The sequence below is a fragment of the Talaromyces marneffei genome, chromosome 5, assembly GCF_009556855.1.
Source record: "Talaromyces marneffei chromosome 5, complete sequence".
Lineage (NCBI taxonomy): Eukaryota > Fungi > Ascomycota > Eurotiomycetes > Eurotiales > Trichocomaceae > Talaromyces > Talaromyces marneffei.
Genome location: NC_072352.1, coordinates 735,980 through 749,791, shown reverse-complemented (window position 1 = coordinate 749,791; position 13,812 = coordinate 735,980). Strand labels below are relative to the sequence as shown.

Sequence of the window (13,812 nt, the reverse complement as noted above, 5' to 3'; positions counted from 1 at the left end):
GTAAATCTCCTCCACCTTTATATGTTGAGCTGGGCACCTTTTCCGAAGCGGGCATTAGTGTCTGGTTCATTGACCTATGTAGGTATCTAACTGACTCGAGTTAACTACGGTTGTTTCGACGCCAGAAAAATGCGGTTTTTCTTTATCACCTCCACATACTGTCCCACGCTCGACAATAAAGGACAACAATTCTCGGTAATCTAGACAGCTAAGTATGTCCCTTACGCACTACCCATGTGACGAGTACCAATACTGCTGAGACTCTCTTAACTTCAAGGGTGTGTTAATCACAGATCCGTCAGCTCGGTTGTGAGACCTCAGTCAATCGCAGGCACTAAATCTCCGTGGCTTCAGGGCTGGTCAAACAAAGATTCCAGATCGAGATTGAGGCATAATTTTTATGGAGGTCGACCATGGCTGCATTGAGTAAGTCGTAAGCCTAGGTCTACCATACTTATGCATCCTGCGACTGTGTCCAGCCATCCAGATTCATTCCTCTTTTTTCCTGGCATCCAAATGCTGCAGATCCGCAGGTTTCACGATACAGCTCATGAGGATCCCGCGAGCACCTGGGCCGAGGCCAACATGAACTTTGTCGCCGATCCTCCAGGGTCCAAAGACCAGTGACTGTGAATTAATCATATGACAGGAACCGATGAGATGGAACTGTTCGGTTTTGGCAGCAATTACATCGTGGCGAACTATATCGTACTTTGCGTGCTGAACCAGCCGTTGCACTACATAAGCATCATCGCTTGCCGGGTGGAGGGCACGGGTGGACAATCGCTCCAACAACAATAACCACTCATCTTGTTCGATATCAGCGCCAAGATGAATACCATTGCACGCTGCATCTCGCACCGGTTTGACAATCCACTCGTTTTTGGCGATGGGATCCTCTTTGGTAGCTTCGAGCAGTTGCTTGAGAGCGCTCGAACCCGGAATTAAAGTTTCAGAGACACCGTCGCGGAGAATTCGTCCTTCATCTTCTGAAAGCACATTTCTCTTCACTAAATTCGCAATTTCATCCAGGACAATGCCAAGCATGCGTTTGTCGTGAAGCAAGAAGACAGTACGAAAGTCATTGACACTGCACATCGCTAATTGCTTCAAGGCAATGGAATTCATGTCGGAAAATTCCTCCTGAAACAGTTCAAGGGCACATTGTTCGACTTTGAGAAGACTTTTATTGGCGCTTGATGTAGCCTCATCATGGCCGACATCGTTGCCAATATCTGCGTATAAAGACCATCCCGTTGGAGAAGTATCATCCTTTTCCAGCTGTAGCTGAGATGGCTCGATCTGCACTACATCCTGGCCCGTGGCCTTCTTGTAGTCGTAACTAAACAAGCGCGAATCGACTCCGGGCCATTTTTTATGGATATGGAAAATCGGTTTTGTTTGGTCAAAACAATTGAGCAGTATCTCCTTCGTGTTCTGTCATTTGAAAAGCACTTAGTCTCGGCGTGTCTTCAACGTACAACATCTAGGATATCCTGGAACAGAGCATACCAACCTTGAGTTCGTTCGGCGCCTTGAAGCCAATTTGATCAGCCCCAAAGGTCTTTGTTGCTTCGCATTGCAAACCAGCCATATAGAATCCATTGAATGGAATACGGGCGTTGATTTCGCATATTTTTGGGCCTGGAGTATCGCGGTCTTCAAACAATATATCCGTTCGCCACATGCCTGACCGTTGACGAAAGTCTAGCATCTTTCCGGACCCTGGTTGGCTATGTTCATGGTTGCTGATCCATCTGAGCACCTCCTCTTCGTGTGTTTCGAGAGGCATCCGCGACGGAAAATCGGCGTCAGCATCGGTAAACCATCGTTCCACAATGTCGACTAGCACTCGGTCGAGCAGACGGTGCACAGAGTCGAGGGCATGTGCAAACTGTTGGGTGATGCATATATTGAATGGGGACATGCGCTGATTGACAGGAACTGGAATCTTCGCGCAAGCAAAGAATGGCTCTACATGACCACGCACAGCTTTCAGATCGCGTTCGAGGCGGCTGTTATTCGCACATGTTGCGGGGGCGATTGCGTTCCGCTCTCTACTGAGCGATAGCGAAACCTGTTGAATCGAGGGTGTTTGGGTCATATTTTTCTGTCTCGTGTCGGGAGAAACGTTTGTTGTTTATGGCGGGAGAAAACGATAAGAGCCACAAGGTCCCAGAAGACAGTAGACGAATATTCCCATATTCTCTTGAATTTCATGCCATCTCGCGATGGAGATGGATCACATGCCAGAGATCGGAGTTGCCATTTGGTTTGATTTGTCTTTGTGTTTATGTAACATCAGCGAGAAGCGGATCCCGCATTGCAGCCTCAGTCGACTTGGCGTAGCAGCAGTCACTTGAATGGACGGCGTCGAGCTCAACCATCATGGAGTGTTGTTGGAGCACATCGAGCACATCGAGCACAGCGAGCCCAGCGAGGAGCAGCTGAAGAAGGATTGGATGGGTGTGTCCTGGACTCCAGTGACTCCAGTGGGCAAGAACGGGTCAACAAAGGAAAGAGCCACCTGCCTAAACCATCGCAGACCCACTCTCGCTCGCAATCAACGTGATCTCCAACGTCCTCGCTTAGCTTCCTTATCTCACTGACTAAAATCTTACACTTCTCACGCAGCGTCCATATAGAGTCAAGCCCCAACCGTCAAGCCTTCTTCCAAGGCACTCAAATCTTCTCTCGCGACTCCCTCGACGGAGCAACTGCAGCTACGTGTTTATCACTTTCCTCTTCGGGCTAGCTCCACCATAATTAAGCTCCAGCCCTCGTCCGGCGCCATGTAACCTTCATCTACCACCACCAGCAAATGGCATCCATCGCGTGCCTGCTTAATATCCTGCACAGCAATTGACCTGCCAGATTGGCTGTTCATCAATTTGTTTTGATAAGACTCAATATGAAATGGCAACCCCGCAGTCCATCCTCCGACCGATCAGGCATGGTATTATCTATGGACAAAGATAGTCAATCGACAGGGGTCGAGTCGCGCAATTCCTTAAAGTCCCATGCGCGCACCCCTGGACTGCCGATCAGGAACAAAAGAACAACCGACCTGAGGACTACTGACAGTCGAGTACGATCGGTGACATCGGTCATTGTGCAATCATGTTCTTCCTCAAGATTGCCGGGGTCTCTGCCTTGACGGCTTTGGCAGTGGCTGCCCCGTCGCCCGCCAAACATGTTCTTCACGAGAAGCGTGAGCGTGTTTCGACCGACTGGGTCAAGGGCGCTCGCATTGAGAGCTCTGCCATCTTGCCGATCCGAATTGGTTTGACCCAGTCGAACCTTCCCCACGGTCCGGAAGTTCTGAGTATGTCTCCCTCCTGATACTGTATGAGTACGCAACTAACTTTATCTTTTATAGAGGAGGTGTAAGTAGATGACGAAACACCAAATATGATGTATTACTAACTGATGACTATCAGCTCTGACCCTCGCTCTGATAAATATGGACAATATCTCTCCATGGGGGAAGTCCACGACTTGTTTGCGCCGGTCGAGCATCACGTTGAAAGCATCAAGGAGTGGCTTCACCATTCCGGTATTGACAAGTCGCGAATTGTGCATTCTGACAACAAGGGCTGGCTTGCATTTGATGCCACCACTGATGAAGCTGAGCGTTTGTTCAAAACCGAGTACTATGAACACGAGCATATGCAGAGTGACCGTGTCCGAGTCGGCTGTGATGAGTAGGTTGATCTTCGCCATGATTTAGTTTGCAATGCTCAAAATGAACTATAGATACCATCTGCCCGAGCACATTGCGACGCATGTTGATTACATCACTCCTGGAATCAAAATGACCCAGGCCGTCAAGCGCACTGTGAAGAGAGAGAAGAGAGGTGTAAATGCTGGAGCAACTCGCACATCTATCCATGCCCCGGCCAATGACCTCAGCTCGGAAAATGTCCAATTTAGTGGCTCAGACTCGGATCTTGCAAGATGCAGTTACAATATGACACCTCCTTGCATTCGTTCGTTGTACGGTATTCCCATGCCGACCGACAAGCCAAATCCCAACAATGCACTGGGTCTCTATGAGCAGGGTGACTACTTTGCCAAGTCTGATTTGGACCTGTACTGGAAAAATGTCTACCCCGAGGTGCCCCAGGGTACATATCCTAAACCCCAGTTGATCGATGGCGCCAATTACTCCGTTCCCGCCTCTAGTTCGTTGAATACAGGAGAATCAAACATTGATATCACAATGGCGTATGTTATTCTCCCCATTCTCAAATTGAATGGTCTCTGATCGCCAAACAGATATGCCTTGATATACCCTCAAGAGGTTCTCCTTTACCAGGTCGATGATCAGCTTTATGAGCCTACCGAAGTTGCTACAACCAACTTGTTCAACACCTTCTTGGATGCCTTGGATGGAGTATGTCTACACAAATTTCGTTATAGATTTCTTGCTAACCAAAGTAGTCTTACTGCACTTACACTGCTTATGGCGAAACGGGCAATGATCCAAAAATCGACCCTGTCTACCCCGATACCCGTGAAGGTGGATACGATGGTATGTAGCTTTTGAGCCACGACCATTCATCACTACGTGCTAATACGATACAGGCCAGCTCCAGTGTGGCGTCTACAAGCCGGCCAACGTCATTTCTGCGTCCTACGGCCAGGCAGAAATTGACCTCCCGATGAAGTATGTCGAACGTCAATGCAACGAGTTCCTCAAACTCGGTCTGCAAGGCCACACCATCATGTTTGCTTCCGGTGACTACGGCGTTGCTTCCTTCCCTGCAGATGGAGGTAACGCCAACGGTTGTCTTGGACCTGATGCCCGTGTTTTCAACCCCCAGTACCCATCCGGATGTCCTTACGTGACATCTGTTAGCGGAACAATGCTTTACCCCGGCCAGAAAGTCACCGATCCCGAGAGCGTCATGCAAGTCAATCTTGGAGGTACCGCTGTCAACTTTTCTTCTGCCGGAGGTTTTTCGAACTATTTCGCTCGGCCGTGGTACCAAGAGATAGCCATTGAGGAGTATTTCCACATTGGCAACCCTTCGTACCCATACTACTCGGGATTGAATGTTAACGTCAACACCACCAAGGGTCTTTATAACCGTATCGGTCGTGGTATTCCTGATATCTCCGCCAATGGAGCCTACTTTGAATCATTCTTGAATGGAAGGCTTGTGCATTTCTTCGGATCAAGCTTGGCTAGCCCGTTGTTTGCCTCCGTGATTAATCTTGTAAGTCCTGTCTTTTTTTTCCCCCTCAATTCTGTGGCTTTGCACTTTTAAGAAGTAGTATAACTGACTTCAACTAGATCAACGAGGAGCGTCTTGCCATTGGCAAATCTTCCGTCGGCTTCATCAATCCCGTTCTCTACCTCAACCCCTGGGTTCTCAATGATATCACCAACGGAACCAACTTGGGTTGCGGCACGGAAGGCTTCCCGGCTGTCAAGGGCTGGGATCCATCTACTGGCCTTGGAACTCCCAACTACTCCAAGCTCCAGGAGTTATTTGTTAAGTTGCTGCCATAGACGTCTACTGAAACTCTGTAGTAAATTCAGGAAAGGACGGAGGTGGACGACATCTAATGCGATGTAATACCAGTTTAGTCCCGTATGTAGATACAACAAACCTAATGCATATATAGTATTACTTAATTGCGTGCCTGTTGTATGTTACTTTAATTACTCGACTTGACGAAAAAGAAGACTGTCATCGTTCACTCAAGGAAATAGTTCCAATAACAAGTTATGTTAAGTATAATTGATATGGATCGAACCTATATACAACCTCCTTGGATACTCCGAGAACATGATAGAAAAGTATAAATATATAGCCGAAAAATGTACAAACTAATAAGCCCCCGCCGCCTGCACAACCAAAACACTAGCCCTGGACTGCTTGCGCACCAGAGCATCACCTACGACACCCAATACAGAGCGTGCATCAGGCCCATCGCTTGACTCAGTCGAAGAACTACTGCCTAAACTGCGACGGCCCACCACGATGATTTGGTTGGTCTCGCCGCGTGCTTGACTGGTTTCATTATCGGCGGCGTCGACTGCGAGTTTGACTGTGTCGGCATTCGCAGCCGTTGCAACGACTGTGCTGAACACAACGCGAGACAAAAGCTCTGAGGAGAGTGAATCACGCATGGAGGCGAAGAAAGTCTTGTCGTTTTCCGCCTCGTTTGCCTCTGTTCCGGCTTTTGGGACATCAATATGTAGAATCGTTGCTGTAACCAACTCATTGCACGCGAGTTGAAGGATGAGACGTAGAGCGAAGCGATCATCTGAACCACCGATAAACAAAAACAGAATATGCCGGTTACGGTTTCCGGCGGTTAGAGACGCAAGATTGGTCCGAATGTTAGGTAGTGACGATGTACTAGTGGCTCGCTTAAGCGTGTGGTGTTCCTGGCTCGGCATATCCAAGGCTCGATCAACGAGAATGCCAACAGAAGTGTTTGAGAAAGAGCTGACTCCACGCAAGACATCCGACACAAATGATGGATACGGTGCGTCTGTATTGTCTGATGCGCTTTCCGAGGACCACACGCTTTGACGATCCATTATACGGCCGCTCGCACTCCATGGCAGCAAGAGGAAGTTTGAGCTTGTATCACGAGCCATGTCGAGTACTGCGTCCGCAAAGGAAGTCTCAGGGATAACCGAGACACGTCCCTCTGAAGGGATGTTGTTGATCTGGCCGAATGATAGGAAAACATTTACAACTGGGTCCCAGGCAGAATACTCTTCAATCTCAGAGACCTTCATGGTACTAGATAAACGATCCGTGAGTTCCATAAGACGAATTCCATGAGCATGCAAAAGTGGCTTTTTCTCAGCGCCATCTACAGGCTGATTCTCGACCGAGGGTTCTCCCGCAGTGTCTGTTGAAACACGCTTGGAATAATGTTCGCGTGGAGCAGTCTCAGCCGGTTTGCCGTCGGTACCGAGAAGTCCAATAAAAGTACAAACGTTAGCCACACTATCCAAACGAAGGTAGACAGTCATTCGTTCAATTGGCTTCGTCGTTGGCTTCTCAAAAGCGCCGTTAGAAGAATCTGCTGTAGTTTGATCTCGCACGGTGCCATCCCAGTCAATTTCGCCTCGTCTCCAGCGGGCGACCTTGTCTTGATACCACTTAGGATACAGGGCTATGGTGAGCGGCGTGGTCATGAATGTAGTCACCAAAGCCATAACGACAAACATAGTGAACGTACGCTCGCTGAGAATCTTGGCTTGTCGGCCAATGTTCTATAACTCGTAAGCTTGCTGATTGTATATTTAGAAGGAATCCCAATTACCAAAACAATGAGTTCAACAAGACCCTTGCAACTCATCAACACACCAACTGTGAAGCTTTCCCGCCACAGAAGACCAGTGAATTTGGAAGCCACCGTTCCACCAATTACTTTTGCAAAGAAGGCGATGGCAATAATTCCCACGACATAACCCCATACAAGGCCCGAGTCCAAAAGACCCAAATTTGTTTGCAGACCGGAAAGCGCAAAATATAATGGAAGGAAGACGGCAGCCACCAGATCCTCAATCTTTTCTGTCAACTTGATGGCGAATCCTTTCTCGTGTGGACAGATCAGGCCGATAATAAATCCACCAAAAATGGCATGGATACCAATGGCCTGGGTAAAGAAGGCAGAAGCCAACACCAGCAACAGCGTGACTGTAACTGCTGACTGGCTCGGCCCTTTCTCGAGACTGCCAGTTTTTCGCAAATACCGTACGAAAATAGGTCGCACAATGAAGAAGAGAAACAATATATAGCCGACAGCAACGAGCAATACGTACAGCGCCGTAATACCGCTACCGGCATTAACAAGGGCTATACAAAGGGCAAGCAAAATCCAGCCGATTACATCATTTCCAACGCCTGCTGATAGGACAATCACGCCGACATTGGTGCTGAGCAATTTCAATTCGGTTAAAATGCGGCAGAGGACTGGGAAAGCCTAATGACACAATGAATTAGTACCATACATCTGAAAGTCGTAAGACGGAGCGCTCCCATACTGTAATGGCCATAGCCACGCCGATAAAGAGCAGAAAGGTTCTAAACTCGACAGACACCGTGCCCGGATCACTGCTGAATTCATTGTACAAACCATAAGCGATTGCGCATCCTGTTCGGGCGATGCATGTGTCAGCGAATATCCATCATGGCCAGGTTAGACATGACTTGACTGACCCAATCCAAACGGCAACACCATTCCTAGGAGCGACACACTGGCGGCGATCCGCCAGTTACTAACCAAAAACCTCACATCGGTTTCCAGACCGACAAGAAACAGGAAGAACACCAGTCCCAGATTGGCGACCGCATTCAAGGTTGGAATTGACTGCGACGGGAAAATGGTATTGGTGAAATTGGGTATGTGGCCAAGCACGGACGGGCCAAGAAGAATGCCTCCAAGGACTTCTGCGATAACGCGGGGTTGGCGGATTTTGGAAAGCGGCCAGTGCAGCAGCCAGCAGAAGATGATAATGATGCCAGCCTTTGAAGTCGGTCAGATTACATGTACGAAGCACACTGAGAAGGGAGTTCTGCAAACCTGGATAATGAAGATCAAAATTGGGTTACTGGAATCATACGTGGCCGGGTTCTTGCCACTTAAAATCCCAGCCTGTGCGACCTTGGCGGTTGTCGAGTTTGACGACATCTTTCCGCTTCTTTTGGTTTCTGGACAGACAGAAATAATGCGTGAAACATGGATACAGGACGCATGAGCTACTGTAGCACAGGTACAGAGCCTCTAGCGATGATGGGTAGATGATAGAGCTGGTCGCTGAGCTTCATCGAGGAGCTGCGAACTCGGGTTATATATTAGCTGAGGGAGATATCTTACCCAGTAGTTAACTAGTTAGTTAGTTAGTACGTGCCGCTTTGTTTATGTAGTGGATAGGCCTATCTGGCGGTGGTTAGCAAAGGTCAAGTTACGCCGGGTTACGGCCGCGGGTTACAGGCCCCACCCCTTATAACTCTATAGGAGGCGGTCAGCAAGGCGGACAGTAATCAAAACCCCCGAGTTAGTTAGATTCCGTCATTCCTAGATCAGCCGGATAGGCCCCGGATGCGTACTGACCTGCATGATGCTGTATGACTAGCTCGTACGAGCATATACAACCAACCCCCTTGTCGTATACATCTGATACGTCAATACATCTATCTATTTAAAAACATGGAATCCCAAGCCCTAACCACCGGCGGGCTTGTACAGGCCCAGAATCAAAGACACCTCAGGAATCATGCCAGATTGGAGGCACGTACAATTGAACTGGCACATCAATTCCAACGGCAGCGGGCCGAGAAAACCAACAAATCGTACGACAAACCGCAGGAGGAATACCGAGAGTGGTGCCATGAGCATGGATTTGCGGATAGGGAGAGTGTCACTGAGAAGAAGTTGCTGTTATTTCTTAAAGTACGTTGTAGACCGTCCGATCCGGCGCTCTCGCTATAAGAAGGCTCGTATGGATGAGCAAGGAGAGCCAGTGACCTAAAAACTAGGATATCTATCTATTAAGCAATATACAGCATCTTTAGTTGATCTTTGGAAGTTCCAAAAGACCCTCGGTACGGTTTCTGGGGAACCCCTAAACCAGAATCTGATCCCTAAGTTACTTAAAAGCTATAGATTCTGTGAGAATCAACGGAAATTGAGTGAATATATTAACCGAGGCTAGAATAGCCTACAGGATGGATACACCGAGGAGAATATCCAGGCCCTCGTACGATATTATTAGATAGGCTGGCAGGAGACAGATTAAAAGGGCCGGAAACCGCAGGCCCAGGAATCCTATTTTCATACGAGTGTGGACTTCTTATTCAGTCATAACATGCTGCTTCGAGGAGAAGATCGACGGAGCCTCCAATTTGCAGATCTATTCACTATTTATATAGAGGAAGGACCAACCCCTTGTTAGTCTATAATTATAATGAAGCACTATGGAAAAACCAATCAGTTCGGACGAACAGAATATAGAGGGATAATACGACATAAGGAGCCTTTACTCTGTACAATTGGCCAAACAATATTCTATCTATTCTATTAATAGGAAATTATACAGGAGTCTGTTCTCCAATTCTGGCAACGGTAATAATAGTACGATTAGCACTTCTTTAAAGGCCGTAATATCAGCTCCTCTCTCTTATACGAGATCCAGCTAGAATAGACAAGCCGGGTATTCAAAGCTATTAGTTTAGCTTCTAAACGAAAGACCTATTCTAGCTGGTTTAGGGGAGCTTGAGTTGCTAAATTATAAGGGGTAGATAAGAATTCAATTCGCAGGGCAGGCTATTAGAATTAGGATGCTATAAGCAACTACTATCTTACTGGATTGTCTTAAGATTTTCTTTATACGATAGCTGGCTTTAAACCTGGAGATTATAGGAACTATTATCTTCTTAGAGCTATAGTTGCTCTACTGGAAAGCCTTATATAAGCCCTCTAGCCCTAGGTTAATATATAGCTTATTTAGTGTTAATAGGAAGATACTCGTATAGAGGATATAGATCTAATATTAAATCTACCACCTTAACCACCTCTTGTATAAGCTAGAAGCTAACAGGTTGATATTAATAATCTAATAGTATAAGGATTCTTAAAGCTTCTCTAATAGCTTCATATGGTTCTTATATAAGATATAGTATTTCTTTAGAGATACCATTTCACTTAATATAGAAGCACCCTCTTTTCTAGTAGTTAAATTTTAAGTAGTTTGCTCAAGAGCTTCTATAATCTGTCCATACAACTAAGACTCTATATAAGTGTCGGAATATCGATCTCACGATTCAGCGCTACTGCGCTCAACGCGTAGCGAACGTATCGCGCACCGGTACGGGATTACTATATCCCTAGCGCCCCCGGAGCAACCCCGTATATAGCTAGCTAGGCACCCCCAAGCCCCTACGGTTTTGGGGGTCAGTCGTTTATATTGAATATTTGTGCTTATAAGCAGGCTCACCACGTAGGGCAGTTGGACCGCCCTTGCTCCCTAATCTATGCTTCGTGATACGGATTATAGCTAAACCAACAATAAGATACAGCTTTAGCAGAGTATACTTCATATAACGTTATGTTGGTTAGCAAGCTGCCTAAATGGGCCACATTTCACGCCGCTTTGAGCGGCTCACTAACCGCCAAGCCCTGCCAAGACCCGGCTTCCGTGCGACCTCTGTTCTTACCACGCACCTCTCCCTTCTCACCACGTCCATTTTCCACGCCATTATAAGATCATGTGACTGCCGCCTGGACCTGGCAAAGCCCTAAGGACTCAGCGCTCAGTTTCTGGATCACTCATGATTGTAGTTGTCGGAATATCAATCCCATGATTCGGCGCTCCTGCACCCCGGGTGCAGGACCTACGCGTACGTACGGAACGGGATTACTACTATCCCTAGCGCGTACGCGTCAACCTCCTATATAGCTAGCTAGGCACCCCATCCCCCTACGTTTCTGGGGGACAGTCATTATAATACATACGAATTCGTGCTTATAAGCAGGCTCACCCCGTAGGGTTGTTGGATCGCCCTTACTACCGTCTATGCTTCGTGATACGGACCGTAGTTAAACCAACAGTAGTCTTCCTGTTTCTCCGTCTTTGTGGCTTCGAAGGGTGGATTCGCAGACTCTAGGAGCACAGACGAGCTGATTTCTGCTATTTTTAATTATGAATGGCTCTGTTCTTGTTTCGTCTCGTAAGGATGGCTCTTCTTATAATGAGTCTCCACCCCCTTCGACCGACTTCTGTTTCTTTTCTTCTTTCTTATACCCTCCCCTCCTCTATAACTAGCCCCTGGCTTTGCGAGCACTGCTTCCTGATCACCTAGCATGGCTCCCTCTCAATGTGATGGTGGGACGGCCGTCAGCACCTTAGACGATGAAAGTGACAGTGATGCCAGCTCCGTTCTGAGCCAGATCTTTTCAGACAACGGGTCCGACGATGAGTCTGCTAGTGATCTGGATTCAGACCAAGACGAATCCGATGATGAGAGCGATTCAGATGACTATGATCTCCATGATAAAGGTCAACTCTCGGCGGAAGAGTATCTGGCCATAGCGGAGAATCTCAATGTCTCTCAGCTTCGACAGAAACGGTACAGTGACGCTATATAGGATAAGTTGGATAAGACCCGTGAGTATTAGAATAGGTAGGTCGCCCTAAACTCATCTGTATTGTTAAGAGCTCATAAATACTTCCTCGTAGGTTCTGCCGGAAAATTCATGTGGACCCCGTTCAGTAATGGAGGTTCATCTCCAGCTCTGATGAGACAGTGCGGTTTCTTTGTGCCTTCTTTAGCTAGCGGTGTGATATTCGTCGCGGAAAAAATGGTCGACACTGCCTCGGGATTAAATATAAGAGTTCGCTTCAGTCGTTTTGGAAATAGTGGCATCTCGTTTTAAAGCAAGAGATCTTATTAGGACTCAGTAAAGATATAATCACTAAGATAGAGGATGTAAGTTTACAATATTTGGTCCTTCTCGTTCAACGATGTAGATGCTGACTTCTGATAGGTTATAGCACTGGTAGCGACTGAAAAAAGGTTAGAGGAGAATAGAAGGCCGAAAAAGAATATGTACATTAAAGATGTCTCTGAGTTTGCGTGTATCCTGTTGTCTACAACTGAAAAGAGTTTTGGATGTAGTTGGCGGCGAATCTAACTTCTTTTCTACACTCAACTCGCTGCTATCACTGGAAGCTGTCCTAGAGCCCTCTTACATCTTCGCTATCAGGACCTAGGACTTAAGGTTATCCATGATCCGGAAGGAGGTCGACCGAATTTGCTTATTTTTTTGAAGCCACAATTCACTAAGAAATAGCTTGGAGAGAAAGCTCTATAGGTATCTCCAGGATTTTCTATTAGGCCGGGCTGCTGACTGACTAGGAACGAATTCAAAATCCCAGAAATCATCTTTAATCCAATACTGGTTCTTAGTCCGCATGTCTGTCTGCTGAGTATATTATTCTATATTAAGGGCTTCAAGAGAATTACAGAGAATAGTCCCGTATTAGATAACTAACTAACTAGTTACTTACCCCGTGGTTTATGTAATTACAAATATACCCTTTCAGCCAATCATAATGCCTAGTTCTCACTATCGCTATTATAGAGCCTTCTTACTGGCTATTTATGTATTGTTGGATGTCCTCGTATTAATTTCTTGGGCCTCTTTACAATCTGAGAAATCGAGTGGGAACGCGTATTGTATTGTATTCAAGTGTGTCCAATAGAATGAAAATAACTGACATCCGTGTGTCATACATAACGCAGCACAGGTGTCACGGACCTGGATCTGTCTTAGTTAAACAGCGTTGTGTCGAGGTACGCTAGGCTTGGTTTGAACCACACAAAGGTTCCTTGATAATCGTCGATAGAGTGGCTTGAGTGAACGAAGTAACAATAGTCGAACTTATGTCTGGAAGTCTTAAATGTAACTAAGATAGAAGAGATCCCCCGTACAGCCTGGTGCCCGTACGAGTATGAATGCCTTGCTGACTCTCACTGTTGTATTCAAGTGACTTATGTCAAAGAACTATGAAGAACTAAATACATGATGGTGAATGAGTGTCCTTATATATCCAGTCCTCCCTGTTCCGTATATTTTATATTATATACTTTATACTCATTCCTGAGTATCCCATAGCAAGTATATAATATACTATCCAATCACGTTCCTTCATAAGATATACTTCGTATCTTATCGGTGTCTTTGTGGTTTCGAGTATATCTTTGGTCACGTGATTTCTGTAGTCCAATTATCTTTCTTGGGTTTTCCGTTTCTGTTGTCCAATCGTTCCTTCCG

General features: G+C 46.6%; 4 protein-coding genes across 4 annotated transcripts; 2 read left to right on the top strand and 2 right to left on the bottom strand.

Moving 5' to 3' along the window:
• Positions 1-489: 489 nt before the first annotated feature.
• On the bottom strand, positions 490-2,104 carry EYB26_006588 (uncharacterized protein; the record flags this gene model as incomplete). The annotated part of the gene is made up of 2 exons (XM_054265864.1): positions 490-1,437; positions 1,517-2,104. The coding sequence occupies 2 exons, from the start codon at positions 2,102-2,104 to the stop codon at positions 490-492; spliced, it is 1,536 nt and encodes a 511-aa protein (XP_054121839.1).
• Positions 2,105-3,120: 1,016 nt separating this feature from the next.
• EYB26_006587 (uncharacterized protein) lies at positions 3,121-5,518 on the top strand (the record flags this gene model as incomplete). The annotated part of the gene is made up of 8 exons (XM_054265863.1): positions 3,121-3,325; positions 3,380-3,386; positions 3,441-3,704; positions 3,757-4,227; positions 4,279-4,396; positions 4,444-4,534; positions 4,588-5,222; positions 5,300-5,518. The coding sequence occupies 8 exons, from the start codon at positions 3,121-3,123 to the stop codon at positions 5,516-5,518; spliced, it is 2,010 nt and encodes a 669-aa protein (XP_054121838.1).
• A 321-nt stretch (positions 5,519-5,839) lies between these two features.
• On the bottom strand, positions 5,840-8,667 carry EYB26_006586 (uncharacterized protein; the record flags this gene model as incomplete). Its single annotated transcript, XM_054265862.1, has 5 exons — positions 5,840-7,246; positions 7,297-7,959; positions 8,021-8,130; positions 8,196-8,502; positions 8,560-8,667. The coding sequence occupies 5 exons, from the start codon at positions 8,665-8,667 to the stop codon at positions 5,840-5,842; spliced, it is 2,595 nt and encodes an 864-aa protein (XP_054121837.1).
• A 3,171-nt stretch (positions 8,668-11,838) lies between these two features.
• Positions 11,839-12,545, top strand: EYB26_006585 (uncharacterized protein; the record flags this gene model as incomplete). Its single annotated transcript, XM_054265861.1, has 5 exons — positions 11,839-12,104; positions 12,154-12,158; positions 12,215-12,313; positions 12,456-12,464; positions 12,523-12,545. 5 exons carry the CDS (start codon positions 11,839-11,841, stop codon positions 12,543-12,545), a joined length of 402 nt encoding a protein of 133 aa, XP_054121836.1.
• Positions 12,546-13,812: the final 1,267 nt, after the last annotated feature.